The sequence below is a fragment of the Sciurus vulgaris genome, assembly GCF_902686455.1.
Source record: "Sciurus vulgaris genome assembly, chromosome: 11".
Classification (NCBI taxonomy): domain Eukaryota; kingdom Metazoa; phylum Chordata; class Mammalia; order Rodentia; family Sciuridae; genus Sciurus; species Sciurus vulgaris.
In genome coordinates, this window is record NC_136472.1 from 117604149 (window position 1) to 117628086 (window position 23938).

The 23938-nt window shown below is 39.4% G+C and overlaps 1 protein-coding gene across 4 annotated transcripts in view; it reads left to right on the forward strand.

Moving 5' to 3' along the window:
• JHY (junctional cadherin complex regulator) overlaps nt 1-23938 on the forward strand; it is a 65697-nt gene that overhangs the window by 35095 nt on the left and 6664 nt on the right. For 2 of the 4 annotated variants that reach the window (XM_079104504.1, XM_079104505.1), the window contains 2 exons: nt 8460-9118; nt 17021-17315. The exons of 1 other annotated variant lie outside the window; for it this stretch is intronic. In XM_079104504.1, coding sequence (XP_078960630.1) covers nt 8460-9118; nt 17021-17315 — 954 coding nt within the window. Of the gene's footprint in view, nt 1-8459; nt 9119-17020; nt 17316-23938 lie in introns of those variants that run through there. One more of the 4 variants, XM_079104507.1, reaches the window with a different exon arrangement.

The window sequence follows — 23938 nt, forward strand, 5'->3', positions numbered from 1 at the left end:
AGGTTCCTACTCTTGTGGTCGTACATGATGTGGAGTTACCTTGGTCGTGTATATAAATATAAGGCTAAGAAAGTTATGTCCAATTAATTGTCTTTCCTATTCCCTTCCACCTCCCTTTTCTTCATTTCTCTTTGTTTAGTTCAGCGGATTTCTATTATTCCTCTCCCCAACTTCCCTTGTTTTGGTTTAGCATCCACAAATTAGAGAGAACATTTGACCTTTGGTTTTTGGGGATTGGCTTATTTCACTTAGCATGATATTCTCCAGTTCCATTCATTTACAGGCAAATGCCATAATTTTATTCTTCTTTATGGATGAGTAATATTCCATTGTGTGTACATATATCACATTTTATTTATCCATTCATCCACTGAAGGACACTTAATTTGTTTTCATAGCTTGGCTATTGTGAGTTGAACTGCTGTAAACATGGATGTGACTGCATCACTGTAGTATGCTGTTTTTAAGTCCTTTGGGTATAGACTGAGGAATGGGATAACTGGGTCAAATGGTGGTTCCATTCTAAGTTTTCTAAGGAATCTCCATACTGCTTTCCATAGTGGTACACCAATTTGCAGTTCCACCAACAATGTATGAGAGTACCTTTCTCCCCACATCATCACCAACATTTATTGTTACTTTCTCTAATTGTTAGAGTTGTTGAACATTTTTTCATATATTTTTGACCATTCGTATTTCTTCTTCTGTGAAGTGTTCATTCAGTTCCTTTGCCCATTTATTGATTGGGTTATTTATTTTTCTGCTGTTAGATTTTTGAGTTCCTTGTATATTTGGAAAATTAATATCTTATCTCAGGTACTGGTGGTAAAGATTTTTTCCCAATCTGTAGGACCTCTTACACATTCTTGATTGCTTCCTTTGCTGTGAAGAAGCTTTTCAGTTTGACACCATACCATTAATTGATTCTTGGTTTTACTTCTTGTGCTTTAGAAGGCTTGTTGAGGAATTTGGTTCCCAAGCCAACATGTTGGAGAGTTGGGCCTATTTTTTCTTCTAGTAATTGCAGGGTCTCTGGTCTAATGCCTAGGTCTTTGATCCACTTAGAGTTGAGTTTTTGTGCAGGGGTTTTTCATTCTATTACATATGGGTTTCCAGTTTTCTCAGCACCATTTGTTGAAGAGGCTATCTTTTCTCCAATGTATGTTTATGGTACCTTTGTCTAGAATGAGATAACTATGTTTATGTGGGTGTGTCTCTGTGTCTCTATTCTGTTCCATTGGCCTACATGTCTATTTTGGTGCCAATACCATGCCATTTTTGTGACTATAGCTCTGTAATATAATTTAAGGTCTGATATTGTGATGCCTCCTGCATCACTTTTCGTGCCACGGATTGTTTTGGCTATTCTGGGTCTCTTATTTTTCCAAATGCATTTCACAATTGCTTTTTCTATTTCTATTAATAACATCATTGGGATCTTTATGGGATTTGCATTAAATCTGGATAGTACTTTTGGCAGTATGATCATTTTGATAATATTGATTCTGCCTGGGATAGGCAATTTTATAACCAATCAAATAACCAGTTTAAAAAAAAAAAAACTCTTCAAAAAATAAATGGTTAAAATATAAAGAAAGATTTTTTTCTGAATGGTCCCCTCCCCTCTAGGCATTCAGAACTTTAGTGGGCATACAGTCATGTAATCATCCTAGTACAATAATATGCAAGTAAATACAAAATGCGCATAACTAAAAGAGCACCTAATTTTGCCATAAGAAGACTAAGAAGCCTTGCCAGAAACGACAGCATCTGAGATGACCCAGAAGGATGCAGCGCAGGGTGCCAGGCAGACAGAGTGTGCAGGTAAGGGGGTGGGAGAGAAGATAGTATGGTGTGTGCAGAAAATTCCAGACAGTTCAGTCACTAAGGGAGAGAAGACAAGGGAGGAGAGTTGTGTGATATGGGGCTGGACAGGTTAGCAGGGGCCAGATTCTGAATGACTTTCATGTCGATCAAAAAGTTTTAGATTTTTACTCTGTGGACAGGAGGTAGGTAGCCACTGGCACATTTTGAGCAAGCTAATAACAAATCAGACTTGTGTGTTAGAAAATTCACTTTGTCTGTGGTCTGAGAATGGAAAGGAATAAGACTAGAGAGATGGCCAAGCCAGGAAGATGGCTTTTGCTGTGGTTTCTGCAGGACATGGAATGGTGGTCACACTGGCTCTTTGTCATCCACTCCATGTGCAGTTAGCTAACTTTATGTGTGGTGGTGGTCACTCTACCCACTCAGGTGAACTTCTTATAGGTCAGGGCGGCACCTGGTCCCTCAGCCCCTGAACAGAGGTGATGGGGAAGTAGAATCCACAAACAGTAATTGCTTAAACAGGAGGTAAGAGAGTCAGCAGGGGGGTGTACTGGTACCACTGAGGAAGAAGAGGAGGGATTGGAGTGCTGGAGATAAAGGGAGAAAGGTGTGAGGACAGGAAGGTGGCTGATGTTGAGTTTGGTGATGCCTACAGGAAAAAGGACATGTGATCTGGTCATGGAAGTCAGGAGGGTCATCTGAATCAGACACGTTCACTTGCATCATGAGCTCTTTCTGGTGGACTGAACCTCTAGGGATTGTTGAGATGACCCAGGCATTGTGTGGAGTGGGAGAAAGTGTGGAGAACGAGAACGGGCCCCTCAGTACAGTGTTAAGGGTGGGCAGTGGTAGAGGAAGGAGACAGAAGGTAAAAGTCTCAGAAGGGCTCGCCAGAGAGGTAGAAAGCTAAGTAGATAAAACAGTATCAGGGAGCCTGAGCCATGAAAATTTCAAGCAAGAGGAGTTAGTAAACAGACTTGAGCACAGCAGAGAAGACAAATAAAGAAAAGTGTCATGAGTGGGGCATTGTATATGCAACTCGTCCATGTTCAAGGTTCAGGATTCGGGGAAAAGAGCAATAATGCAAACAACACTGTAAGTTACATGTGCATGTATATGCATATCTGTGTGTTTTCTATGTTTGGAGTTACAGCGAATGATGAACTGTGGCAAAGTGTTAAAATTCACAAATCTGGGTAAGGATCTTTGAGTTTCTGTGCTCTGCCTGCAATCTTTCTGTAAGTTTCAAATGATTTCAAAGTAGAAAACTAATGCCAAAGGGCTTAGTCACTAAGAGGACAGTAGTGGCCTGAGTAGAGCTGTTTCTGTGGGTGGTGAGAACACAGCAAGAGTGAACGCTCCGTTGCAGGGCGCAGAGGTCCCCAGTGACAGGTGGGCTGGCGACCAGCACAGCCTGCACTATCAAGATACTTGAATGTGAGTTCAAGAATAGTTTAACCGGAGAATGGGTTTGTGTGAGATTCCTTTTACTTTTTTCAGAGTCAAGATTAAACACATTTACATGCTGGAAAAAATTTAAGACACTAGAGATAGGGTGAGGAGAGACAGAAGACATGCCTGAGACTTAAGTCCATGTGTTTTCACTTTTAAAATACTAAAAATAGGGCTGGGGTTGCAGCTCAGTGGTACAGCACTTGCCTAACATGCTCAAGATCCTGGGATCAATCAATGGCACTGCAAAAATAAAAAAATAAATAAAAAATATTATCTGCAAATATTGCAAATAAAAAACCATCATTTTGGGGGGGAGATTCTTGTATATGACTGAAATCTTTACTTCAAGCCAAGTAATCTCTTATCATTTAACTCTTCCACCTCTTATTGTCCAGAATTATTCTGTGCTTCCTGGAATTTTTTTTTTTTTTTTTTTTTTTCTTTTTTTGCAGTACTGGGGAATGAGCTAGGGTTGCTCTACCGTGTTCTACATCCCCAGCCCATTTTTATTTTTATTTGGAGAAAGGGTCTCACTCAGTCACCAAAGCTGACCTAAAACTTGAAATCCTCCTGCCTCAACCTCCCTGTGACTGGGATTATAGGCATGTGCCACTGCACCTGGTTTCTGTGATTTGTCACAGAATTTGCCAGCCCCATTTCAGTGGTGTGCCCAGACTGAACACAGCAGTTTGCTCATGACCCATGCCAGGCAATACAAGGAAGCACTCTCCCACTGGCAGGAGATCCTTCCTAGGTTTCTGAGTTCTGGCTACTATTTAAAAACCATAGACTGTGCAACTTATAAGCAACAGAAATTTATTTCTTGCAGTTTGGGAGGCTGGGAAGTCCAAGATCAAGAGCCATCAGGTTCCTCTGGTGAGGGCTTCCTGGTTCACCCCTGGGTCCCTTTTTGCAGTGTCTACACCTGGCAGAAAAGGTTGAAAGAGCTCCCTTGGGCCTCTTTCATAAGGGCCCTGACCCACTAGGAAGGCACTGCCCTCATAACCAATCACCTCCCATTTTTAATGCCATTGTCTTGTCAGTTAGGATTTAACATGAATTTTGGAGGAGACACAGACATTCAAACTATAACACCAGGTGAAGAACATGTTGTCAGGAGAAAAAGTAGAAACTTTCCCAACTTGGTAAAGCGTTCAAAAGGCTGAAATCGGATTTTTCTTTCTTACAATTCTAAAATAATTCTCAGCTGCAGATAGGGAAAAGGTAAAGAAAGTATGAAAGGCTGGGCACAGTGGCACATAGCCGTAATCCCAGCAGCTTGGGAGGCTGAGGCAGGAGGATCTCACATTCAAAGTCAGCCTCAGCAATTTATCAAGGCCCTAAGCACTTAGCAAAGACCCTGTCTCAAAATAAAAAGTAAAAAGTTCTGGGGATGTGGCTCAGGCACCCCTGAGTTCAATTCCCGGTACCAAAAAAAAAAAAAAAAAAAAAGGTTTAAAAGCCTGTAGGACCATTCACTGGTTAAAATCAAGGTCCTTTAATCACTTCCAAGTAATTTCCCACCTTTCCAAAGAACTGTTAATTCAGTTTTGCCTCCAGCACTTCCAACAGATCTATATCAAGGGACCTAGGTGGGGTGGCACACAACTATAATCCCATCAACTCAGGAGGTCGAGACAGGAGGATTGAAAGTTTGAGGCCAGCCTGGGCAATTTAGACCTTGTTTCAAAATAAAATTTAAAAAGTCTGGGGATATAGTTCAGTGGTAGAGTGCTTACCTAGCATGCATGAGGGCCTAGTTTAATCCCAATTATAGGAGAAAAAGTAAAGAACAATCAAATTGGAATCTTTAGATGAGAAGAGAGTTGGACTAGAACAAACTAAAAGGAACATATCAGCAGAGCTTCACTGAAAGAAATACCAAATGGTTTTTTAGACAGAAGAAAAATGTTGTGAGATAGAAACACTAATATAGGAGGAATAAAGAGCAGGAAGCATAAATATATTGATAAATAAAACAAAGGTTGTATTGCAAACCAATAAAAGCAAAACCTTGGAGATTTAAAATATATGAAGTATTAATATGCACTACAAAAATAAGATATGAGATAGAATAAGAGGAAATAACAGTATTATCAGGGAATTGGTTAAACTACCAATCTGTACTTAACTATAATGAGCAAATGGAAAAAATAGTTCTATGCTTCTTCCATTCAATTGAGAGTTCTTTCTTACTGACAATGAAAATTAGAGCCAATTAATATCTGTGCTCAAAATTTTCTTAATATTATCAGGTAGAATTTATAACTAAAGCTCCAAGGACTTGAGTTTCATAGTTAATGAACACAACAGAAAAACAAACACAGTAAGAGTTTCTGTACATAAGAGCTGATCTAGGAGCTCAGGTACAACTCTCGGGACCCTAGGGTTGAGACACGGTGACCCAGAGCAAGAGTGGCTTTTGTGTTAAAGCAGACAAACTTTCTGGTTAGGATCAGAGCATACATTCTTTTTTTCTACTTAGGACAGACACTGTCTGCACAGGGTTGGAGGCAGGCTTCCCTCGAATGGTGCAGCATGAATAAACGCTAATGATTAAGGATGGGTCTCACCAAGAAATAACCCTTCCAGCATTAGACATGGAGATTTCCCAGTGCTGACACTCCGTGTGTGCTGTGAAAACCCAGTGCCATTAAGCAGTTACTCTGAGTGCATATAGGATGTACCGATCGCAAATGTGGGTAACAAAAGAACCCCAGTGAGAGCTGGATGAAATAGAGGATCTCAGTGCTGATGGAGATTAAATAGCCTGAGAATGGATTTGTATATTAACTTCAGGGAGCTCAGGTCTTGCCACCTAAAGAGTGACACCTGAGGCCTCAATTGTAGAGTAATAAATCTTCAGTAAACTGCAGATCTCAAGTAGGCAGCTTGGAAGGTGAGAGAAATCATATCAAGCCCATAAATGTCTTCTTTTCTGGAGACTGAAATGCCATCTCTGAGCACTTATATTTACTTGAGCAGAGGATTTAACACTTGAGACAATTGAAGTTTCATAAAATGAGGAGTCCTTGGCCTTGTTGACAAAGCACCCTGTGAAGAGTGCGATTGTGATCCAAGTCATTAGCAGCAAAGGTAATGACATGATTAAAGTCAAAGTCAAGTGACAACCCAGGATTCGGGACCTGGCAGCCAAGGGAAGAAATTTCTGGTAGGTTTTTTTCCTTGGTGGGGATGGGGAGGGAAGACTGGGAGATTTACAGTCAGATGGAAACAGAAAAAGAGTTCCTAGGCACTTATTTCTCTACTGAGCCAAAGGCCGAGCAAATATTGAAAAGAATGGCGTTATCAACATCAATTAGTATTTAGAGATCATAGCAAAGCGGGGACTGTCCTGACCTCCGTAAACAGCGATGACAGCCTGAAAAGAGCAGTGTATTTCACAAACACTCCCATAAGATTGTAAAACAGTGGTTTTCCTCTGGATCCAGGGCAAGGAAGGATGCTCTTGGGTTGTGGGTACAGAGCCATTTTGCCCATGTTTCCCCATGTAGCTCAGTGTACTGTGTGGAAGAAAGAACCTTTACTTACCTGAATACAGGAGCAATTATTTTCTTTTTATGGAACACCACAGATAAAAACTAAAAGCTTATAGGAAATAATCAGAGTATAGCCAGTCCCACCCCCCAGAAAGCCCAAATTCCAAAGAGACTATCCTCTAAATTTTCAATTAGAAGTTATTCTTACTTAAAAATCTGAAATAACAATAGTACATATTCCCGTTTTAAATTTATCATTAGCTTATCATTAGCTTGAGGGTGATTTCATTACACATTAAACACTACTTAATATTATAAAGGAACAGGATGAGTCTTAGGGGCTAGATCAGAAAAGTGAAATAAGAACTGAATCCTTAGCACAATAATGTGATTATGCTTCTGTAGCAAGCTGAACAGTTTGAACAAAAAGCATGCTTTACTCACTTCCATATGTTTTTTTCTCCAGTGATCTAGTTAACTGTTTCTTTTTCAATTAACGTTGCATAGATACAGGACACAGAGGTTTTTAAAATATGTGTTCAGAAAGGGAGAAATAAATTGCAGTTGTACAACACATTGATGCATATGGTCATCTTATTGTTTTCAGTAAGCATTTAATCATTCCTTCCAAAGGCCTCTTAACTCAGCCAATTTTTCACAAAGTAATGAGTGCTCTATTCCTTGGGAAATATTCCTAAATGGCTATAGCACAGTATAGTTGCATAGTGTATCTATTATACTGGGAGTACATTTTGTTGTTGTCAGGCTTTCAAAAGCATAAAGACTATTCTGAAATTGAAATCTTTCCCCCCAGATGTTTGATTGCCTAAGTACAGGCTATATTAAGGAACAGAAGCAAAACAACCCTTGTGGTTTCACAGATGTCCTGTCACAGCTCAGACTCTTTTATAATCTTCTGAATAAAATCTAATTTGTTTCATCTGGTGAAGAGGTCATTTCTCGCTTCTGACCTGTATGAGAAAGAACTGATAATCCAGTGTTTCGCATTAAACTTGAACTTGGTTAATAAAGCAAATCATTGATGTTTTTCCCGTTAGGATTTTTGAAATATTCATTTAGTTAAAATAAACTTACCCACTTTAAGGTAGATTGCTCCTCTTTTCCTGTAAAACTCTTTAGCCCTAAAGTTTCTTCCCACCTCAAGCCCAGTTTTGGTAACACTTCCCTGTAGAGTTTTTAGGTCAAAGATTTGTCCTTATTACAAAGCCCGTTCTAAGTTCTTGATCTCCTTCTAGGCTCATGATCTAATTTTTTTCTGAACAAATCACTCCTGTTCACCTTTAGTTGCCTGAAATTAGGAAAGGATCCTCTGGTACTCTTTTATCTGTTTTCAATTTTGTGGTCACCTTCTTAGAAATCTCAGTTCCTGCTGGGCATGGTGGTACACATCTGTAATTCCAGCAGCTCAGGAGGCAGAGGATAACAAGTTCAAAGCTAGCTTCAGCAACCTAGAGAGGCCCTAAGCAACTTAGCAAGATCCTGTCTCCAAAAAAAAAAAATAAAAAGGTCTGGGGTTGTGGCCCAGTGGTTAAGCACCCCTAGGTTCAATCCCTAGTACCAAAAAAAAAGTCTCAATTCCCAGTTAAAAACACTGGTTTAAAATGTATAAAGAGTGCCGATCTTACACTTTTACATTAATCAAAAATATCTTTTTAGATTTACCAGGAACACTGGTCTCAATATGAAGGTACAAAATCAAGCAATGTACCAAGAAGTCAATCCTCTGAAATAGCCAACAACCAGCAACCATCCAGAAGACCAGCCAAGCCCAAGGCTCGGCGACAGCATAGACGCCAGATTGGCCTTAAGTCTTTCATGACCAAAGAACTCATTGTCAGTCAAGGAAACCAGAATGACCTTTCTAGACAGCAACAAAACCAAAATCAACCTATTGATCCTTCAATAAAGCATGGATCAACTGTGCTCATGTATGCCTCTAACAATGATTTACAAGACTCAAGAGCACTTAGGATCCAGGATTCCAAAGTGACCTCCAATAAATTTGCTCCACCAAAGCAGGCTTTCGACAGTGTATTATATAAAAACTCTACTGGATATCACTTGATGAATGTTAATAAAGAAAGGGGACAACACAGAGATGAAGAGGAGAGAAGATTTCCATATCAGCAGCTACCCATCTACCCTCTTTCTAATTCAGATTTGAACTTTAATGAACTTTCTAAGAGACACATGTTCCTGAGCCAAAAAGAGTCTCAGTCTGTTTATGACGTGACTGTTCAAAGATCGGCTGAAAAAAAGAAGCAACCCAAACAACCTTATACAGAGACAAAATATAAGAACTTAGAAATGTTATGGTAAGAATTCTCTTTTCTCTAGTGGTTTCCTAGAGAAGAAATAAGAGACTGCTGGAGAAAGACAGGTGAGAGAGAAGGAGATGGATGGGGGAGTCCCTGGGAATGGTCAGGTGAGAGGGGAAAATTCAGGTAACAGCTTCCCTGACTCTGACTCCTGTCCAACACAGTCCACACTGGATGTCTTTCTTTTCCTCTTCCCTGTCTCCTCTACTTTTTTCACTCTAGTTAAACTAGAATTTAAAAGGATACAGGCACCCAGTCAAAACAAATCATTATGTTTGAAGGATATAAATAATATTTGGAGAAAACCAATTATCTCCAGCACTGTAATGGCCTTTCCTAAGAAAGTAATCTAAAACACAGAAAAATGTATGCACAAAAATACCACCACTTATAAAAACAACCTAAGAATCCAACAGTGGGGACATATTTAGGTAAATTATGATATTTAATATCATAATTTAAAATTCTGGCTAGGAGGAAATGTTTCTATAAAAAGTAACTAGTAAAATATAAAATTATGTCCAAGGGGGGGTGGGGTTGTGGCTCAGTGGTAGAGCGCTCACCTAGCATGCCTGAGGTCCTGGGTTTGATCCTCAGTACCACATAAAATAAAGGTATTGTGTCCACCTACAACTAAAAAATAAATTTAAAAAAAATTATGCCTAAGGAGTATAAGCTGTACTGGGTTAAAATGTACACCGAAGAAAAATGTTCCAAAATGTCAATAGTTGTATCTCAGGCAAGAAAGATTGAGGTTGTTTTTAATTTCTCCTTTATATTTTGTGAAATTGCACAAGTTCCCTACAATGTAGATGTGTTACTTCTATAGACAAGAAAAGGAAAGTTATTTTTTAAGTCACTCTTGATATTTCTTGATATTCTTTAATCAAATATGCTTTCTGTATACCTAACATGGACTGAATATAAAGCTAAAATGCTGTAGAAAGTACAAAAGTTTGATGCATGAGGCATCCTCAAGGAGCTCACCAAAATGGGACAGTTTCATACATCTGAGTTGATCAGAGGACATTTAAGTACTACACTTGGTGGCATGGAATATACATTTAGTAAGGTTCCAAGTTAGCTTTCTGCAAGAGACAGCATCCATCTCTTTTTTTCTCTAGCTTCAGAAAGATTACTTCTAATGGTTTTTGTGTGAAAAATATTTAGGTTTTGGTAAATAGAAAACTCCTTCCTATGCCTGTTCTCATTTTTCTTTGCAAAGAACTTTTGTCATAAGTAGAATTTAATTTTATCAAATACTTTTTCTGCATCAGTTGAAAAATGTTCTCCATTAATCCTTTAAAGTAATGAAATATAGTAACAGATTTTCTAATGTTACACCATTGTTTTGTTTCTGGGGTTAACTTATCATAATGTACTTTTAATAAGTTTCTTGATTTGATTTGCTAACACTTTGTTTAGGATTTAACATTCACTGCATGAAGTGAGATTGGCCATAATTTTCCTATCTGCCATGGGCCTTGATGTATTATCAAGATTAGGCCAGTCTTATGAAATGAGTTAAGGACTATGCCCTTTTTTGTACATCATTTGGGACACTTCATACACTATTGGGATGATCTGTTACTTGAGGGTTTGATAGAACTTTCCTGTAAAACTACTGGGAACATGGGTGTTTTTTTTATTTGACTTTGTTCTTATGATTGTTGGCTGTGTTAAACTCCTGATTCATTTACTATGATGACTATAGGTCTTTACAAGTTTTCTGTTTTTTCTTTGATCATCTGATAAATATATTTTCTAGAAAAAATGTTTCACCTTTTTTTCACAGTGCTTCGGAGGCAAGCACTCTACCAACTGAGCTATATCCCCAGCCCCAAACTTCAACTTCTGCTAAGCTTAAAATTACTGTCATATCCTCAGTGTGGGTGACTTGAGGCATACTTGGGCTATTTTGAGCTCTACCAGATCTCATGGTGCAATACTGCACCTGTAGACTCAGCTGTGTTTCTCATAGCTCCTGTGTGAGACCCAGTACCCCTGGAAATTAATGAGGCTGAGCTTCCTCTACCAGCTACACAAGGTGATTTTCCCCCTATTTGTGTTTTTAGCCCTGGTGAGATTTAGTCCACAGAATAGGTCTACATACAGTGAAGCACAGTGCATGAGTTCAACAACAGAGCCTGGGGGCTTTACTGAATGTCCTGCAGCTGCGTACAGAAAGGAAGTGGAATACAGTCCTCAGGAGCACACCCAAGGAGAATATTGGTGCATCTTCAACATACCCAGGGGTGGGGGAGGGGGTATTGTTTTACTTCATTAACTTTTAAATTCAAATATTATGTCAGAATGCATTTTAAGGCATTTAAAAATTAAAAACCTATTCAATAAAAATGTACTGTCATAGAGCTCTTTACAGTATTTTACATAACTTTCGTATTATTCAACCTCCTACATCTGTAATAATATCCCTCTTTTTATTTCCAATACATCTCCTTTCTTGTTTTTTAAATTAGCTTTCCAACCAAGATAGCACATGTACATATACTAAAAAATCAGATAGCACTTAGGTCAGTTGGCAGTACACTGCTTTCTCTCCCCAAGGATCCCCTCCACAGTGCTTGGCTATGAATAATATTTGCATTGGTATAATAATGAAAATCCTGACTATCAGCAACCCCTTTTGACTTTTATTGCTTCCTCTAGTATTTGCCACTATTCTCAGTTATATTTATTTATTGTTACATTTTGCTTCTTCAGTTTTAGATATTTTGATTGATTTTCTATTATGATAGAGCTTCCTGACATCCCCATCATTGTCTGCTTCCCTTCAACCATCCTGCAAAAATAGTAGTTACATTGCAATTTTTGGTTGGTCCAATATTGAGTGCTTTTGTTATTATGCCAATGCATCTATAATGCATGATCTGGCTTTGGAGATTCTATGACTATGCTTCATTTTTAATCTTTTTCCAAAAGTTCATAATTGCCTTGATTTGTTTGTTTGCTTGCTTACTTTGGATTACTTTTCTTTGTACATGTGGCTAATTGTTCCCACACTTTCCAGTGGCCTCTCAAAACAGATTTTTCACAAGGACAAACACTTCCGATTCTTCTTTCTTGGAGACAGCCTTTTAACACACCTTTAAATTCTTCATCTTGCTAGACCTACTACAAAACTGTTTTAAGAATTCCCTTTGCCTTTCTTATGACCAGAATCCCTTTTTCAGGATCACAGATTTTCCTTGTTTTGTTTGAGCACATCCTGTGGTATTTTCTTCCTATTAGAAACATGGGGTGATGGGCAGTTCTCAGCATGCCAGTGTCCTGTGTAGCGCTTCCTTTCCACATGGCCGTCTGCTGTGACAGTGCCCATGTTGTCCTTGCAGACCTCCTTTCATCATGGGGATGCCCTTCATTTTTCCCCATTGTTGACCCTCCTGTTTTCTCCATCTACTCTCTTTCCCTTTCTTAGCTTCCTTTCTCATTCTGGTAGAGAACATCCTTTACTGCTTAGGAGGTAATGTATTGAGACCGCGGATGATTGAAATTGACTTTGTTCTGCCCTTGCTCCCAACTGATAGCTGGCAGGTTGTTGTAGAATTCTAGATTGAAAATCATTTCCCCTTACAATTGTCTTCTTGCTTCCAGTATTGTTATATTTGACCTGTTTATTTTTTCTTTAGAAGCTATAAGATCTTCTCTTTTTCTCCAGTAAAATGAGAATTCATAATAACATGCCTTGGTTTAGTTCTATTTTCATAGATTGTTCTGGGCCTTTTAGCTTGGATATGTGTGTCTTTTCATTCTGGGAAAGGTCATGAATCCTCTCCTGGGTCACTCCTTCCAGCTCTCCTCTTCCCTGTTATTCACAGGTGTTTTTCTAGGACTGTTCTTACAATGCTCTTTCCTCTCTTGTTCATTTCTTTGTCATTTTGCTCTACTTTCTGTAAGAGTTTCTCAATTCTAGCTTCCAGCCTTCCTATGCTCTTGTTACTGGAGGAAGGATCTTTTGGCATAGAAACAGTAGAGAAAAGACCAAGCCAAGTATTGCAAACACACAAGTAGAGTTTTTAAATGTGGCTTCAGTTGAAGGGAGACAGCACTGATAGAGAGGGGACCAGGCTACTCTCTGAAGAAAGGGAGGTAACAGCTTTTTATTGATTTGCTAGAGTAGGCCAAAGTCCAGTAATTTTCCACTGGCCAGAGGCAAGGTTTCTCCTTGCATGGGATTTGGACCACCAGTGGTAATGGTCAACTTGTCCTAGGAACTTCTGAGTTGTTCTTACAACTGGTCTCATCATCCTGTGTGCAAACATCTTGGCATTGTGGTTCAGTCTGGGCCTTTTGACAGAGTGAAGGACTTTAGGTCCTTGGCCTGCTACAACTCCTGGAAGAGTACAGGGTAGAGCAGAAGAAAAGTCATACCAGCTCCATGAGTAATGCTTGCATGCAGAGCTGAGTAGAATTTGACTCAAAAGTTAAGGCAGCAAAGGGGACAGGCACAATATGAAGACAAAGAGGCCAAGCCATTTCATGCTATCCCAGTCACCCATTCAACATCTCTAGACTCAAGTGAAGAGTGAGGATTTTTAGCAAAAGTGGCCTTCAATTCCCTGGAGAGTAACCGAGGCAACTACTACCATCGTGACCAACATGTCCAAGGTGTTACCTACAGCAAAGCTAGAGGGAAACTAATAATGTGTTATCCAGATGTGTGACCTCCAAAATTAGTGATTTTTAAGTTGACAAAGAATACGTGAAGTGAGAGGGTTTGTTTAAGTTATTCCCCATTTCTCAGCATGCTGTGCAGATGGAGAAGCGATAGTTGCCTCACTGTACAGAAAGGGGAGAAAATCTAGAGGGGTGCCTGCTTCTTAAGCAGAAGTTCAACCAATTCTTATTTAAATAACTCTGACATAGACTTTCACCATCAACAGCACTTACAGTTTATGAGTCTTTTAAAGATTTGTTGATACTTGCTTTTTGGTCTAATTTTTGGTCATTGTTCCCAAACCATTGGTATTGGCTCCAAAATACCCAGAAAGTATTTTCTGCAGTTGCAGGGCACATCATTCTGTATACATTCATTTACCACTTAACAGTGGGGATATATTCTGAGAAATGTGTCTTTAGGCAATTTCATCATTGTACAAACATCGGAGTGTCCTTATGCAAACTAAAATGACTATGCTGTCACCCGGTGACATAATCTTCTGGGACCATCTCTGTACATGTAGTTTGTTGTTGACCAACACCTTGTTATGCAGCATATGACTACAACTTAAATTAGGGTAAGCTTGTTAAACATGTCATTTAAATCTTCTGAAGCCCAAATGGGTTTCCATGTTTGATATGTTAGTTATTGACAATGGTGAATTGGCATTTCCCTATATTTAAGAATTGTCACAGGGTGTGGTGACACATGCCTATAATCCCAGCAACTCAGGAGGTTCCTCTCAGGAGGAACACAAGTCTGAGACCAACCTGGGCAACTTAGAGAGCCCCTGTCTCTAAACAAAAAAAAAAAAAAAAAGACTGGAGACATAACTCAATAGTAGAGTGTTTCTTAGCATGTGTGAGGCCTTGGGTTCAATCCTGTGCTTTAAGAAAAAAAAAAAAAAAAAGAATTGTTAATGTCGCCTCATAATTCTATTAGTTTCATTTTATGTATTTTGAGTTTTATTATGCAGGTGAATAATTGCATATTTTCCTGGTGGATTCTTCTTTTAATCATGATATAATGATTAGTTTTATTTCCAGTAATGCTATTTGATTAAAGTTTATGTTGTCTGATATTAATATAGCTTTGTTCACTTTCTTATGATTAGTGTTGGGTCTAGTACATTTTTTCTATCATCTTCAAAATTTTCAGTATCTTTATATTTTAAATCTGTCTTTTAAAAACAGTGTGTTGTTGTAATTTGTTTCTTTATTCAATCTTAACCTCACTTGTATCTACTGGCTTTACTTACATTCATTGTGGATTTATTTCTACCACCTTAATTTGAGCACTCTAATTACCTACTTTTGCCATGCTTCTTTTTACTTTATACCTTCTATTAAACTGATAGAATTCTCTTTGTTTCTTTTTTCTTCTACTTATTTGCAAATACTCTTGTGTGGTGGCGGGCAGGGTACTGGGGATAGAAAACAGGGATGCTCTACCACTGAGCTACATCCCCAGTCCTTTTCTTTTTTATTTTGAGACAGGGTCTCACTAAGTTGCCCTGGCTGGTCTCTAACTCGCAATCCTCCTGCTTAGGCCTACAGAGTCACTAGATTACAGGCTTATGCCACCACACCCAGATCTATTCTATTAAAACACACACACACACACACACATACACACAACTTACATATTTAACTAATCTCGTGTTAAATTAATATTTCTGCCCTTCTCTAGACATGTTCAGAATCATTACATTAAAAATACAGTCTCCTTTCCTGTCACACATACTGCTTGGTCTAGCAACTTGTCCAGCACTTTATATCTCAAAAATTAGTCATTGTTTTTATTATTATATAGAGTTAATGGCATTTTAGATTTAACCAAATTATTAATTTCTTTGCCTCACATTCTTTCTTTATTTTTATTCTGTCTTCGGCAAGTGTATGTCTCTGGAATTTATCTGAAATTTCTTTCTTTTATAATCTTGAATTATAGTTTAATCTGGTATACAGTTCACCTTTTTAAAAGCATTATTTTTCTGTCTTTTCATTTCTGTGTTGTCTTGAAAGTTTTTGTCAATGTAATTATCATTCCTTTTGTTTTCACTTTATCTTTATTTCTCTGTCTTTTAAACCTCTTCTTTGTTTTTGGTGTTCAGAAGTTTCACTATGATGTATATAGGAATGAAATTTGTAGTTCTACTTGAATCTCTTCTGTGATTCTTAAATCTGAAGATCCATCTCTTTTCACAAATTTTGAATAATTATCACCCATTTTCCTATGAATATTATGTCTCCCAAATTGGCTCTATTTTTCTTTTATTCTAGGCTTTGTGTGTTTTAACTCTGTTTCTTATTTTACATGTTGTCTCTATGCTTCTTTCTGAGAGATTTCCTCAGGTAGGTATTTCAGCATAATAACTTCCTTTTCAACTGTGTCCAATATACTTTCTAATTTGTTCATTGGGTTTTAAAATTTGATAATGGTATTTTTCATGTCTAGAATTTCTACTGGTTATGAGTAAAACCTCTCTCTTCTTTGTTCAAAATAAGTTTTTAAAAATGTATTTCTCAGAATTTTCCTTTCTTCTCTTATGTTTCTAATCATTTTATACATTATGACTGCTGGCTATTGTATTCTATTATCTAAAGTTTGCAAAAGTCTACTACTGCTATTTGTGTGTGTGTGTGTGTGTGTGTGTGTGTGGTCTGCTGACCCTCATACTTGGTAGATCATTTCCTCTTATGTACTAGGTTTTTGGATGATGAACTTATGTTCACACTGACTCCAAATCTCACATATCCTGTACCATATTTACTGTTAAAACTGAAGCCCTTAGACCCAAACAGCCCACAAAGAAAGCCATAACTTCAGCTCATCCAAAATCTTCTTTGGTTTTAGTTCATTTTGGTTTTCCTCCCTGGAGATTTTCTGCCTCTCATACATTCAACTGTGTACTTAAAGGATATTGGTTTCATTTAATCCAGTATTTCTTGGTATTTTGTAGTGAGAAGCTCTTTGACTTTTGAAAATGATATATTTCTATTCTGAATGCACTAAGTGAAAGTTCCAAGAAGAGTTAGAATATCCTAAAGAAAAAGAAGATTTTAAGATAAGAAATTAATATATTAATGAAATGAATTAGGTCAAAAGTTAATTAATTTGAGTTGGGGAATGATAAATACATCAAGTTAATGGTTCATAACTTTACTGTTAGAGGTCTTAGGTGAAGTTTTATTTACAATGTGTGTTCTTTTCCAAAGGAAATTCCATTCTTCCTCGGACAGCCAACCTGTTGGAGCTTCCCCAGATTCACGGCTCACTCAGATAATGGAGCAGCATCAGCAAGCCTTGGTGCAGCTGACTGACGTGCAGCCCAGTGAAGGGTCCTCTTCCAGTGTCATGCTCCCCCCCATCTTGTCAAGAGTAGAAAGTGAATCCCAACTCAGTTCAGAGAGAAGCCAAAGAAACCAAATGAAAATCATCCGTAGCAATTCTGAAGGCTATCTGTTTCAACTGGAGAAAGGAAAGAAACATAGGAAAAGGGACAGCGTCAAGGTGAGAAAGCACTGGTTGTTACCAAGTAACTTTTTAATTTTGATAATACTGATGGACCTGGACTTTTTTGTCTCCCTGAATTATAGCCCTAGAATAGGGATGGTTATTACTGAAATGCTGCCACAACTAGGTGACCCAGGGTCCCAGGAATGTCATTCCTCTGGCCTGTGTTTCTCCCTGGAATTTCCTTCCCCTTCTTTCTAGAAGTTGTTGTTGCCAGGGATGTCCATTTCCACCTCTGTTTCAGGTCATCTCAGGGAAGGGGTCTGCATTTATAGAGAGGCAATGATCTCCTTTAATCCCCAGGTTAAACATCACTTCCTCCAAAAAGCTCCCCCCCCCCACCCCAACCCCTATTCTAAGCTAAGTCTATGTATATTTTCATTTCTTAAAAGAAGAAAAACTATGGACTGGAGATATAGCTCAGTCGGTAGAGTGCTTGCCTTGGATGCACAAGGCCCTGGGTTCAATCCCCAGCACCGCCAAAAAAAAAAAGAAGAAAAAGTAGGATCGAGGTGGGTGAAAGTCCCTGTTGCCACTGCATTTCTCCTACCACCCCATACTAACTCCTCACCCCTGAGAACTTTTTCTGGCCCTCATCTCACCTCAGCTTTACAAGGAAATAAATACCTAGGCTAGTCAATGACTGACCTTTTCTCCAAAATGTTAACTGACATTTACAGAATTCTTTGTCTACAGTAAGATTTGACATCACTAGTATCTTTGTGTACTCAAATCTTTTTATGTCCTATATATTTCTCCACTGTGAAAAACAATAAAAACACCTCAGGAAAGATGACTTGGTTCTAGTATCATAGTGTATTAGTTTGTTATTTATTACTGTAACAAAATACCTGAGGCAGCCTGCTTTATTTTAAAAATAGGTTTATTAAGCTCACAGTTCTGGAGGCTCAAATACATGGTACCAGCATCAGCTTGGCTGTGGTGAGGTCCTTATGGTGGGAATCTGTGCAAGAGGGAGAGAGCATATTATAAGACAGGAAGCCAGAGAGATTCAGGGATCAGGATCATTTTTGTAGCAACTCACTCTCATAAGAGAACTACCTGACTTCCTTCTGAGGGTAGAGCTCACAATGATCCAACAACCTCCCACTAGACTCTGCCTCTTAAAGGTGATAGCACCTCCCAACACTGTCATACTAAGGACTGGGACTCAAAATGAGCCCTTAGAGACACCATTAAACCATATCCAATCATAATAAGTAGTAAAGAAGCAGCTGGAAGATATATTCTGATTTACAGGTCAACTGGCAAAGGCCTGGTTGGAAACATAAGGCCTGTGATGAGTCAGGTTTCCTGGGAGAAAACTCTGCATGACGATTTGAGTACAGGGGGTTTATTGAGTGTGCCCTCAGGAACCATCTTATAAGGGAGTGCAGGAGGAAGACTGAGCAGAGGGAGGAAGTAGGCAGTGGGGTAGATGCGACAGAAGCCTCAGGCAAGGTTCTGAGAGGACTCTGAATTCGGATGGTCATTCAAAGGCAAGGGACCCAGACTTTCGCTCCCCTTCATCAACCAGACATTGAATAGTGACCACCCTGAGAAAGGGTTGTGTCTTTGGGCACAGCAGCTCCATTTGGCTGCAGGCAGTGCTCAGGGAGAGACTCAACTGTGAGCCATCAGTAGGCAGCCCTCCCAGCAGCTGGGTCACTGAGTGCCCCAGTCCAGAAAGGCATCAAATTTTGGGGGTGGGGGAGGTGAAGAAAACGATTCCTCAACCAAATTCAATATCTAGTCGTTAAATCCTGCTAGGAACTGTGGCAGGTGCTGGAATGTAGAGATGAACAAGCTATGGCCCTCCCCCAAAAGCAGCTTTGGATTACGTGGATCTGGGAAAGAGTCACGTAAACGACAAATGAAGATTCGTAAGGAACACCAAGGGACACAAGGAGCGTACATGTCCTGACCTGCAGGTCACACAAAGCTCTGACTTCAGTTCCAAGCTGAGTCTTACAAGATAGTCAAGAGCAAGAAGAAAGACGAAAGAGCGTTTCAGGCAGGGCACTGGCTGGACCACTGCTCCTTGGGCTGCGAGAGCATGGTGCATGCCGGGAAGGAAGATGCACTTCACGTTGCTGGGACTGAAGCTGAGAAGCACTGGGTGTGGAGAGATGCAGGCAGAGACTTAGGTAGGGGCAAGTCTTAGAGGATTCTGCTTTAATTCAAAGGAGAAGGGCCTTATTCTGAAGACCAGAGTTGGACCACTGAGGAATTTTAAGCATGGTCAGATTTGTATTTTAGAAAGATCTCTTGAGCTACAGTGTGCAGGGCAGGTGCAAGACATACTGAGAAGTTACAGGATTATGAAGTCAACAGAGCTATTATGTGGTTTCTCAGAGAAAAAGAAAAGGGGTGGTCTCAAAGAGAAAAAGGGGGAAGCTGGTTGAAAGTGAACAGCCATCATATTGTTAGAGAAGAAAAGCAGAATGGCTTGGTACTGGGAGATGAGGCAGCTCATGCCTGCAGCTCCTGCCTTGGAGCCCTCTGTTCTCCATCTGGGTCTTCAGCCCACTCCTAGGGTACTCAGCCCAGCTCCTTCATGCACCCACACTCAAAGGTTCTTTGAACTCCCTGTCTAAACTGCATCCCCCCACATTCTCTGTTCTTCTGGGGTCCCCACTCCCTGCCCAGGGATGGAGCTGGAGAATCCCCAGTTTGAAGCTAGTGTGAAGTTAAGAGAATCCCCAGTTGCACTGTAAGTAAGGAGACATGTGTTTCTGGCACTGCAGTTACTTGTTTTCCCACAGAAACATCATTACTCAGCAGTTAGGTTCTAAGGCACCATTAGTACTGTTTTCAAGTATTTCATATGGTTTTGTAGACTAGACTAGGAAGCTGGACATCATCATATTATTATTTCTATGGGGAAAAGCATTCAGAGACTTGGAACAAACACACAGTCAAGGTGAAGGTAGCCTGTTTCCTCCAGAGCCATAAATTACCAGGGCCTAAAATGCAGCTCAAACACACTACCCTAGACTTCTTTCCTGGTTAGTTCAAAGTCCAGCATTGCACTGTTGTTGAAGATGCACTTTTAAACTCAGTTCTCAGTGAGAGGACTTAATGGCAGTCATGGGCTCAGTCATTGCTAAGTTCTGTCTCAGCTCTATTACCTAATATTCCTAATGTTTGGCAAGTTACTAATTTACTTGAACCCCTGATTCCTTAAATACATAATCAGAATTACTCTTTCTTTTTGTAGATTCAGAGTGATAAGTGAAATAATATATTAAAAGCTTATTTCCTAGCAAAGAATAGACATCAGCCAAATGTTAGTTTCTTTTTCTTAGTTTCTTAGTCTCCTCCTTCTCTTGCTAATTTGAATTCATGTTTTACTGAGAAAAGGTAGAAGAAAGTACCTTGGTAACAGTGCGCATCATCAGAAATCTAAGAGCATGGGAAGGTAGGGAAGAGGAAGGAGGATTTCCAGTTACTGCTTCCCAAACACTCTTTCCAACTGGGCAAATCCCTTCCTTCCTGCTTTCTGTCTGGAATTCTGCAATCCCTATGTATCCATTTTCTCAGTCAATACCTTCAACCTGCATCTGACAAATACACAGAAGCTTTCTTTGTGCTTTAAGCTATTCCAAAAGCTAAAATGACTTAGAACTGAGCTATTTGTATAGGACAGCAGGTAGCCAGGGCACCAGACAGAAGGAGTCATTATCCAGGTCATGCCCATTTATTAGTCACATCAAATCTCGTGGTTTCCAAGGGAATCACCCTGAATCACATTAAAAATTTGAGGATTTGTAAAGATAATAGGCCCAAGCCCCCTTCTTCTTTTGGCAAGTCTGTTGTGACTGACTTATGAATACCAGCTATTGTCCCTGCCATTCAATCCAGACATCAGCCACTAAGAGATTAACATAGTGCAAGAGATGACAAACAGTATAAAACTATACTTGTGGTGTCACAGCCTACCACAAAATAACTGCTTATAGCATTCTCCAGCAGCTGACTGTCGAGCTGCAGTAATTAACTCACGTGTTTGTCATCACAGACAATCTGGGCATTGCTGCTTGGCTGCTTTGAAGAAGAGGTTTATTTGGATTAAGTTTAGCAACCACAGAGCAAATTTCCTTCACTTGCTGTTACCGAGTATTTGAGGCATTGTCTTGTGTCCCGTTTTTCAGTAACTTTCTCACACTTACACATCCGAGGAATTTTCTGGAGAATAGCCCTGCAGTGTCCCCCACAGCAGGGTACATTTCAGAGTTGAAACAAGTCCTCATGGAAGTCAATGTCATCCCCATTTCAGGCTCACTGTGTTCCGAGTTTACAATAAAAACCACTGGTCTGGCTAGAGAAGAGTTGCCCTTAATTACTGGTAGAAACCTTCCATCAGAAAAGCCCTTTTCCACTGCTGGAGCCATGAACTGTGAACATCGGTTCAGAGGAGCGGGGCTGGTTTGAGGGATGGGGCAGGGGTGGGTCCGTGTCAGCTGTGTGTCTTATGCAAAGACGAGCAGCAGTCAAGGGTTTGTCGAGAGCTTGCCGGTATTTTCTAATTTATCCCCCTGTGTTCAGAGACTTAATGGGGCTATCAGTGCTGGGTGATGATGATGATGATGATGATGTTGATTATTTTGGCATTGTGCTACTCTGACCTTTTAGTCTTAGTAAAAAGCCAAAGAGAGGTAAATCAAAGTGAATTCTGGGGATTATTTTCTATAACAGACTTTTGAAGAGACAGAAAGTAGATTAGTGGTTGCCTAGGAGTAGAGGGGGAGGGGGAAGGGAGTGAGTGCTATTTGGTATAAGAGTTTCTCTTTAAGGTGATGAAGATGTTCTAAAACTGGATTGAGGTGATGTTTCATGCAACTTGGTGAACAAACTACAAACCATTGAATGGTACAACTTCAAGTGGATGAATTTTGTAGCATGTGAATTATTTTTCAATAAAGCTGTTAAAAAAGACTTAGATGGAGAGAGATCAAACAAAATCGCAGTGCTGAGAACCAGTTCAAGATTACTTGCGCCAAACTTAAGCAAATCCAGGATTTTCATTGCCAGTCATCCAGAACAAGCTTCGTTAGGAGGGACCACCGTGGTCCCTTGAGAAATGTCTCTTTGCTAGGGGCACTTCGTCTTGTAAAGGGATTGACAGCACTGAGGGACAGCCCCTTTGGGCCACACGCTCTCCCTCCATGTGATATGTATGTGCAGTGCTGGGCCCTAGGCTCTGGTTTTCTGTGCTAACCAAGATGTTATTTGAGGTGATGGTAAGAACTGTGGCTGGAGGTCAGTGAGCAATTATTCATGGTTCATAGTGTGTCTTTTGTGAGTCAGCGGAATGATTAAAAGTTAAGCTGCTTCAGACTAAGGATGAGATTTCTGGGCGCTGATCATTTCTTTCTCATCATCTTTGGACAAATTGGATTTATGACTTGGAGATGAGTGGGATTTTTTTTCTCTTCCTTTTCATTATTGGTTGACTCTGGCAAATAGTGATTAGGTGATTGCAAAACAATGATGCAGATGGCATATGCAAGAAGAACAAATTCACAGATGCAAGTATTAGTTTTCTGAGTTCACTCACCAATTAAAAATTACTAAAGGTTTTTAAGGTTTTTAAAGGTTTGGACAAAAAGAGCTATCTAATTACTCCATTGCTAGTGGAAATGCTAACTATGGTCTTAAACATGCTCATTTTGTCTTAATAATTACAGTTCTATTAATTTACTCAAAGAAATAGAGTATCCCACAAACCCCCAGGACATCATAAATGTTAGACATCTAGAGAAGTAGTTTAACAATTAACTATAACTAGACTATAGAATATTATGCCTACAAGTCACATTTTTGAAGACCAGTTTTAGTGGAAAATACAGTGTACTGCTGAAATGCTTAGTGAAAAAAACTAAGATAATATGTAGTGTGTGGACAATTTTATTTTATTAGTTACTGGGAATTGAACCTAGAAGCACTTTGGCACTGAGATACATGCCCAGCCCTTTGTGATTTTTTTTTTCCCAGACAGGCTCTCACTAAGTTGTGGAGGCTGTTCTTGAACTTGCAATCCTCTTGCCTCAGCCTCCTGAGTCACTGGGATTATAGGAGTCCACCACCATACCCAGCACATGTGGACAATTTTACAAAAGTACAAACAGACAGATAAAATGGAAGGAAGCAGCCGTAGTAGTTTTGCCTAGTAGTGGCTTCTCTTTTCTTAAAGAAGATTCATGATTTTGAAATGTCCTCTCACCACTCATTGAAAATTCCTTTTAAAAATCACATCTGTATTGAACATTTACAGACTGTTTTCTTGTCATCCCCTAAACCATACAATGCAACAGGTCTTTACCTAGCATTTACATTGTGTTAGGTATCGTAAGCAAACTAGGAGGATGGGTATAGGTTATATGCAAATACCATACCACCTAATGTAAGAGATTGAGTATCTTTGGATTTTGTTATCTGCAAAGTGTCCTAGAACTGGTTTCCCTTGGACATTGAGGTACAACTGTACTTGGCTTTTGAGTCTCTAAAGTGGGAGTGGTGATGAGGAAGCTAACTGAAATGCTGTCTGGGTGAACACTAGATTGCTGTGAGTAGGACACATTTTTATAATGGTTGGTATCACATGTATACATCAGTTT